General features: G+C 38.6%; 1 protein-coding gene across 1 annotated transcript; it reads left to right on the top strand.

The window, feature by feature from the left end:
* The first annotated feature begins 5,999 nt into the window (after nt 1–5,999).
* LOC101521707 (polypeptide N-acetylgalactosaminyltransferase 1-like) lies at nt 6,000–8,320 on the top strand. Its single transcript, XM_012926883.3, is given in 4 exon segments — nt 6,000–6,342; nt 6,345–6,664; nt 6,781–7,794; nt 7,796–8,320. Coding segments are annotated over 4 exon segments (1,665 nt in total). The 5' UTR covers nt 6,000–6,093; the 3' UTR covers nt 7,878–8,320.
* Nucleotides 8,321–9,291: the final 971 nt, after the last annotated feature.

Raw genomic sequence — 9,291 nt, 5'->3', positions numbered from 1 at the left:
GAACAAAAGGTTCATTTTTGTGTTCAGAAAAGGCTTGACTGAGACTAAAGCATGGGCAAGCAGGACTCTGGTCTTGACAGAATAGATAGGTGTTTGAGGAAAGATCTTCTTGGGTGATTGTGAACTTGAAGAGGCAGCTTCAAATGTTGTGTACAGAGACCACACAGAAAGGGCAAACACTTGCAGTGCCCAGAGAAAACCCCAGAATGGGAGTACTTTTGTGCTCATACTTTTTAGGAATGCATTTCCCTACTAGGCTCTATTCCCTACTTTGTGTTTCTGGTCTTTCAATAGGATCAACAGATTGTTTTGTTGTCCTGGGAAGGTCAGGTCCTCTAGCAGCAGGAGACCAATGACAAAGTGTCAAAGGATTTTAATTAATTTTTTTATTTTAATATTTTGATTTTTTTTAAATTTATTTTGTGACAGTTTCATAAACTGGGATTCCCCCAACCCCTCCCCATACCTTCCCCTCATGTTGGATTCCTCCACATTGTTGCAGAAGTACAGTTCATAGGATTTTTATTCTTTGATGTTGTGCTTAGAGTGGTGAAATAATCAAGGCCTCAAGAATTAAGCAAGCGGAGGAAAATAAAGCGACAAACAATTGGCGGGGTTTGTGGCTTTTCTATGGACTGCTCCTGAGGCTAAGAGAGGATAACATTAGCTTCCCAGGCTACCCTTACTTTCAGTTTCTGCATGCTTCAGGTTTAGTTGAGTTCAATAGCACTTGAATTCAAAATGTTCACTTGGATTTTCCAAATGTTCAGCATGGAAAATTTTTAGTGTGGAGAAATTTTGCATCATTTGGGGGAATGCTACTGGAGCAGTTGTCAAATTTCTTCTCCATTTTGAGAGCGTGGGAGTGACTGTGGCATTTATTTAGGTTACTGTCATTTTTGTGTTGAGCCATATGACACCTAAGGGATGGGGTGGGATGAGGTATAGGGTTTGTTTAACTTTGGTGATGCTGAGGTAACAACACAGATTTAGAGGAAGAAACCATTCCAGTGGTTACCTCTGGGTGACTCTGAGCAGGAGATTGAAACAGGGCTTTCTCTGTGACACTTTGATTGTCCACAGGAGCTTAACAAAGAGGGATTTATGGAAACAGAGATATACAAATTCAGAATTGTTTAAACTTCCAGGTAAATTGAATCATCTAAGATGGTAGTTAAAATAGAATACAAACATAATGTATAGGAGTGAAATTGGCATCTTGTGATTTGATGATTGTTTTTAGCATTTGTTTATGCTCCTTTCAAACCTTAGGCTTTCCACTTATGCTTGTTGAATATGATGGTTAGTCGTGCAATTTGTGTGATTATAGAGATTATTGAAATTATAGTTTTAATAAAGAAGGAAGGAGAGGGATTGAGAGGGAGAAAAGGTAGGAGGGAAGTATGGTTATCTTCTTAGAATTGTACTCATGGAATCTTCCGTCTTTATATTAATAAAAACTTTTGAAGTAACATGATGACTTACTCTATCTCTTAGTAATACCATTTTCGTTAAAGTTATTTTTATATTAGTATAGTTAATAAGATTTCTGATAGCATTTGATGGTTTATCATATTTTTGGCCTTTTTATATGTTGTATGTGCTGTTTGTAAACAGCACATGGATGGGTTCGGTTTCATTAATACAGCCTAATTTTGTCTTTTAAAAATTACATTTTATTAGTTTTCATAGAATGTAGTTACTGGTTTATCTTTAAGTTTATCATTTTACTGCATCTTTCTGTTTGTTTTCTCTAGTCTGTGTCCTATGCTTTCACGTCTTTGACTTTATATATTTATTTTTATAATTTTTCCTCTAATCGCTTGGGTTGTATACATTACTTTGCTGTTTTAGCCATTACCCTAAAATTACAGCATGCCTTTCATAGAACCTTGGTGCATTTTAACTCCCTGTTCATTTGTATGCCGTTGCTATTATTTTATTGTTTCCAAAACTTTTTTATTTTTCATGATACAGTTATTTCCCCTTTTCTCCCCACCCCAAACCTGTTTTCCTTTATATTGTAACTAAAGTTTAGTCCCTCAACAGGAGTCACAAGTCCATTATTCTATTATGCTATCGAAGTGTATCTTGACGTTGTAGGTATAGAGAATATATAGAGTCCAGCATTCTAGTGTCAAGATATAGCATATGTTCTCTCTTATATAAGGTAACCCTCCTGCAAAATACCAGATTAATAGATAAATAGGTAAGCATGTATATGCATATATTTACCTAGAGGAACTGTATAATGGAGGCAAATATATCATGAAGCGGAGACACATCATAGTATGTATTTCTACTTCTGAATGAAAAATGGACATGCCTTTTAGCCAATTACAGTGTCATTGTTGGGTGGGAGGACTGTCGGGGACCACCCTATATAAGTTTGTACTCACTTTACAATAAATGGATATGCTGCATCGGAGTGTCCCCAGTGGTTCTGCAGCTGAAGAACACCGTCATCTTACTCCCCTCAGTGGTCTCAGGGCCTGCTGGTGGGAAATCCCCCCCGAGACTTGCCAAACTGTAATTTAATTAGATTCTTAAGCTTTTTGCTGGAAACTGAATGCAGTAAAGATTTTGCCTGGTGAGACAAAACATCAACTGTTAAGATACTCCTAAGTAGCTGAGTAGAAGTGTGTTGTGTTCCTGTGGAGATTAAGCCAGATTTCAGCAGAGATGCTACTGAAGTAATTGCCGAGTTACTGAACAGATTAGTTTATAGTAGCAAAATAGTCACCTGTTGTAGATTTGACAGAGTCAATAATTTCAATATCAGTGGGTTTGGGAGCTTTGATAGGCAGAACCATAGCATTTAAAGTTGTGGTAATTTGGTATTAGCATTATGGTACAGTGGGTTAAGGTGACACTGGTGTGACTCCCAAACTGGAGTGTCAATTTGAGTCCCAGTTTCTCTGCTTCTGATCTCCCTGCTAATGTGCCCAGCAGGCAGTAGAAGATGACCCCTGCCATTCTTACCGGAAACTGGAATGAGATTCTAGGCTTCTGTCTTTGTCCCAATCCAACTCTAGCTATTGTGAATAAATGATCTCCTCCCTCTCCCTCTTTCTTTGTTTCTCTGTTTTTCAAATAAAATTCATTTTTAAAAGTTATGGAAAATCAATATATGGTACCATTCATTATCCAGACATGCCCCATCCCAGACAGGCCACGGCTTTATGCATTGTACCACAATGCTGGCCCTGCAAATGAAATTTTCACTCACTGAACACCTCACAGTGGAGATTATATTTCTTTTTCATTTTAAGAAAATATTTATTTCTTTTTATTGGAAAGTCAGATTTACAGAGAAAGGAGAGACAGAGAAAAAGATCTTTTGCCTGCTGGTTCACTTCCCCAGCTAGGAGCCAGGAGCTCCTTCTGTGTCTTACCCTGGATGCAGCATCCCAAAGCTTTGGGCCATCTGTGCTGCTTTCTCAGGCTACAAGCAGGGAGCTGGATAGGAAGTGGAGCAGCTTGGACTTAAGCCAGCACTCATATGGATCCCAGTGAGTGCAGAGCAAGGACTTTAGCCACTAGGCTACTGTGCTGGGCCTGGAGATTAAATTTCAATGTGAATGAGTTTTTGGAGAATACAAGCCATAATATTCTGCAAAGGTCATTCTTGTCAGTGTGCAAGTTATGTAACTAAAGCCATTTTTCACAGTGAACACTTTAAATGTTTGTCCCAAGGTCAGCATTCTTGTGAGAATGTGAGATATCAGAGATGGCCTGAGGCAAATGAAGGTGTTGCTGGCCACAACATAAATGTCAGGAAAGCAGAATCACTTGGCAGTCATTCATTGCTTCATCATTCCTTGTCTGTAAAGAAATGCCAATCTGCTTGAGAAAACAGCAAAAGTCAAGGTAGCCTTGGGGCTGAGAGGAAGATGCTAATTAGACCCAGGAGAAACCATCTTTGGTTTCTTTGAAGACAAATCCAGGTGTGAAGTTCCCTAGAGTCTGAAAGGCCTTGGACCATGCTCATCTAAATATTGTTTTTGTAAAGAACAGACATTATGAAATGAAATCTTAAACTAAAAGCAAGTAATGTAAATACAAGGTAAATTGTAGTTAACTGAAAAAAAGAAGGGAAAAGGAAAAAACAGAGTGATTCAATTTAAAGTTGATGCTACCGAAACCCCAGGATCCTTGCCACTCTCCTTAAAAAGAAAGAAGAATCTTCATGGCTGTGATTAGTCACAGACACACAGTTCCTAAACAGAAAATATGAACATAAGTGTAATATCTGAAGGAAATTATAGACATTTTTATGGTTTGCTATATGTATGTTTCATTAAAAATAATCATCTTTCTCAATCTTAGAATAACTAAGTTTGAATATCATGGCATGTTACCATAGAAACTTTTTTGTCATTCTCCTTATAGTCCCTGCTCTGCAATGTGATGGTAACTGGGTAGTTACATAAAGAGATGTAGGAATGATAGGAATGCCAAGTTTGAGAAGGATGTAAAAGTTATCAAATGCCCAGAAGAAACTGATTCCGATGTGACTTATGTTGCATGACCAACCACCCCTCCTTTGCTCCCCAGTGGTTTGAGGATTTCTTGTTACATGTTTGCCCATTTATTTATTTATAACTCCTCTGGGTTACAATAGCACTTGCAAAGAATATATGGCACTATATAAAGTGTTGGTAATAATTTTCTAATATACTGTGTGAAGGAATTAGAAAATGAAGGAGAAAGTAAATGCTAATAGCTCTTGGGACAAGAAGGAAACTGAGCTATTTAACTCTTAGAAGAAAAATTATTTAAAACCACAATTGACTTACTGGCAGACTGCAGCTGCATCTGCCCCAAGGTAACGGCATAAATTACGCCTATATTAGACTCCGAAAGAATTGTGTCTACAATCAATGTTAGTTTATTAGCTCTGTGGGCCTTTGTATCCCAAACCTTTGTTAAGTATGACTCTCCTTCATCTTCTGCTGGTGTTGTTTTGAAGAAACTAAGAAAGGTAATAGTTATATATCAGGGAATGATTGTAGAAAAGAGAACTAAGCGTGTAAGAAAGGAAATCGGTGCAAGGTGCTTAAGCAATTATAGACTTCTAGAAATTGTCAGGTAGCCTGACAGGCTTTCCCTTGGTACCGGGGAGAATGTGAAATATTCTCATGCATTTCAGAGATATAACCTGAAGTAGCATGCAGGTGACACTCTCTTGTATTCTGTGTTCCTAAACCTCTGAATTCTGACTCCAGATCTGGCACAGCTGACTGGGGCGTGCCCACAGCTCAGTTCTCTGATTTCAGAGTGAGCCGAAGGCTTTCAACCTGTAGCAAATAATACAGGTATTTCAATTATTCTTTCTGAGGGCTGATCAGGGGCCTGGTTATAGTTCATAGCTTTGTTTATTATTAAAATAATTGTTATCAAAGATCATTTTATAGACACAAATAAAATACAAATGATTCACACACTGACCAAACTAATCACTAATTTTTGAAAACTGGATAAATTTCAATGCCTCTGTAAAAAATTTTCAATCACTATATGCTCCTTAATTATTAGTGGCCTTTGACTTCTCAAAAAAAGTATCCTGTTTACTGTCTCCACCCCCATTTCCAATTTCTCTCTCTCTACTTCCACTTCCAATTCCTCTCTCAGTCTCTTTTATTTCCCTTCCTTTTCTTCCCTCCTTTCTTCCTTTTATGTCTTGATCTTTGAACTGCTTCGGGTTACATTGTTAATTCACTCTGCCTTATATTGACATTCCTGGGGAAACTGCATATGCTTTACTTAAAAACACCTTTGTCTTCAGTTGAGAAGACATTTTTATTTCCTTTCAATGTGGTTATTCTTTTAAAACATCACTTTAGAATTTCATGTTTTCTGAGTGGCTGAGGAGGCGGCGCGGCGGATGGCGGCCCGAGAGAAGCCCCTGCGCTGAGGCCCGCGGACCGCCCGGCCTGGCCCCAGGAGTGCTCGGCGCTGCCGCCCGCCGCGCTCGAAGTCCAGGATATGAAGAATGTGATTTCTGATGAAACTAGATTGGAATAATTTTCATGATCTTTGTGTATATATATATATATATATTTAAAAATTTTGCATTTGATTTAAAGTGCCATGAGAAAATTTGCATACTGCAAGGTGGTCTTGGCCACCTCCTTGATTTGGGTACTCTTGGATATGTTCCTGCTGCTTTCCTTCAGTGAATGCAACAAATGTGATGAGAAAAAGGAGAGAGAACTTTCTGCTGGAGATGTTCTGGAGGCAGTACAAAAGCCTCATGAAGGTCCTGGAGAAATGGGGAAGCCAGTCGTCATTCCTAAGGAAGACCAAGAGAAAATGAAAGAAATGTTTAAAATAAATCAGTTCAGTTCAATTTAATGGCAAGTGAGATGATTGCACTCAACAGATCTCTACCAGATGTTGGACTAGAAGGGTGTAAAACAAAAGTGTATCCAGATAATCTTCCTACAACAAGTGTGGTGATTGTTTTCCACAATGAGGCTTGGAGCACACTTCTACGAACTGCTCATAGTGTCATTAATCGCTCACCAAGACACATGATAGAAGAAATTGTTCTAGTAGATGATGCCAGTGAAAGAGATTTTTTGAAAAGACCCCTAGAGAGTTATGTGAAAAAATTAAAAGTTCCAGTTCATGTAATTCGAATGGAACAGCGTTCTGGACTGATCAGAGCTAGATTTTTTTTTCTATTCATTTATTCATTAATTACATTATATTACATGACACAATTTCATAGGTACTGGGATTCTCCCCCCTTCACCCCAAACCCCTCCCCCATGGGATCAGAGCTAGATTAAAAGGAGCTGCTGTGTCGAAAGGCCAAGTGATCACCTTTTTGGATGCTCACGGTGAGTGCACAGTGGGGTGGCTGGAGCCCCTCTTAGCCAGGATCAAACATGACAGGAGAACAGTGGTCTGTCCTGTCATTGATGTGATCAGTGATGGTACTTTCGAGTCCATGGCAGGCTCTGATGTGACCTAGGGTAGGTTCAACTGGAAGCTCAATTTCCGCTGGTATCCTGTTCCCCAGAGAGAAATGGATAGAAGGAAAGGCGATGGAACACTCTCTGTCAGAACACCTACAATGGCAGGAGGCCTTTTTTCAATAGACAGAGATTACTTCCAGGAAATTGGGACATATGATGTTGGCATGGATATTTGGGGAGGAGAAAACCTAGAAATTTCCTTTAGGATGTGGCAGTGTGGAGGAACTTTGGAAATTGTTACACGCTCACACGTTGGACATGTGTTTCGGAAAGCTATGCCTTACACGTTTCCAGGAGGCACAGGGCAGATTATCAATAAAAATAACAGATGGCTTGCAGAAGTATGGATGGATGAATTCAAGAATTTTTTCTATATTATCTCTCCAGGTGTTACAAAGGTAGATTATGGAGATAGATCGTCGAGACTTGGTCTAGGACACAAACTACAATGCAAACCTTTCTCATGGTACCTAGAGAATATTTATCCTGATTCTCAGATTCCACGTCACTATTTCTCCTTGGGAGAGATTCGAAATGTGGAAACAAGTCTTGATAGCATGGCTAGAAAAGAAAATGAAAAAGCTGGAATTTTTAATTGTCACGGTATGGGAGGTAATCAGGTTTTCTCTTATACAGCCAACAAAGAAATTAGAACAAATGACCATTGCTTGGATGTTTCCAAACTTAATGGCCCAGTCACAATGCTCAAATGCCACCACCTAAAAGGCAACCAGCTCTGGGAATATGACCCAGTGAAATTAACCCTACAGCATGTGAACAGTAATCAGTGCCTGGACAAAGCCACAGAAGGTGCCCAGCATTAGAGACTGCAGTGGAAGCCGGTCCCAGCAGTGGCTTCTTCGAAACGTCACGCTTCCAGAAATATTCTGAGACCAAATTTACAGGAAAAGAAAAAATAATGATTGACTGGGCTACCTCAGCATACATTTCTGCAACACTCTAAGTAGCAAAAAAGGAAAAGTGCTTTCCTCCTCAGCAGGATGTAAGGTTTATCAGCCATTAAAACTCAGACTCTTCTAGCTTTTCACTAGCTGTGAACCAGCCTTCCTGCCCAAGGACGTGAGACTGTGCACACTGACGTTTACAAGATTGAACGTCTTTCATCAAGAATCATGGTAAATAATAGGCAGTGAAACAATCAATAAAATGTGCTTTCTAGAGAGCTACATCTTTATGGTTTGCTTGCATATCAGTAATTTCTACTGAACGTGCTGTCAGAATGAAGAGATTTCCAAGGTTTTTTTTTTTTTTCCGGATTAGAGCTGGTTGCCAATATATTAAACATTGATATAAAAATAAATGAAAAAGAACTGGAACCAGAAAAAAAATAACAACAACAAAAAAGAATTTCATGTTTTCTGTTTTGTCTGAATTGTATCGTATCTATTTTTGATTTTTGATTTCGTTTTGGGTTTCTCTTTTGCCCAAGTTGCAAGCATGTTCTTGTGCCTCTAGATGGCAGAACAGCACCATCAAAGAACACACGAATTTTTTTTCTGCTAGTAATACCCAATTGCTATTCCTGCTTCTGCAGAAGTGACCTTTATTAGCCAAAGATGGCATTTTCTCCTTTTACTGTTTCCCCTTTGACTCAGTCTTGACACATTTGATCACCAATTGTATCTGGCATCAAAGTGAAATTTGTTAAACATCAAGGTAGCTACAGGATGCTGGATCAAGTCTAGGATATGGCAAAGGTTTGGTAACCATTAACTTGGTATTTTTTTTTAATCACTATAAAGATAGCTTAAAATTTTAGTTCTTAGTCACAAATTGACATACTAATGTTCCTGTTACAGAAATTGAGTGAATAGCACTTTAAGTTAGAACCACACAGTTAAACACTTATAATCTCCAGATGGCATTCACTGTAACTTTTTAATACAGATCATTACCCTGAGCATTCGGTATTTTGCTATTATCAGCTGTGTTATTATGGACACAGGCTTAAAATGCTAGTAGATGTGTTATTCTTTTCCTTTGTTAGGCCATTTTATTCTATTCAAGAAAGAGGTTTATCTTCGCCCACAGCTTTTGCGTTTTACCTTTTAAAATTGAGTGGTCCTGTTTGGTCAGCCAATGGTGATCTTGATTTTGCTGGAAGACTCTTGAAGCAGTACAGAGCACCATGTGGCAAAAAATAGTGCATGTCTTTTTGTGTATACCTGTGTGGTTTATTACAAAAACATCAAAATTTAATCTTGGGACTCTCACCTTAACAATTTCATTCAACCCAGTCATCTCCCAGAGACCGTACCTTAAACACTATCATGGAATAGTGCCA

Source organism: Ochotona princeps, chromosome 6 (genome assembly GCF_030435755.1).
Source record: "Ochotona princeps isolate mOchPri1 chromosome 6, mOchPri1.hap1, whole genome shotgun sequence".
Taxonomy (NCBI): domain Eukaryota; kingdom Metazoa; phylum Chordata; class Mammalia; order Lagomorpha; family Ochotonidae; genus Ochotona; species Ochotona princeps.
This window is presented reverse-complemented; position numbering and strand designations above follow the sequence as displayed.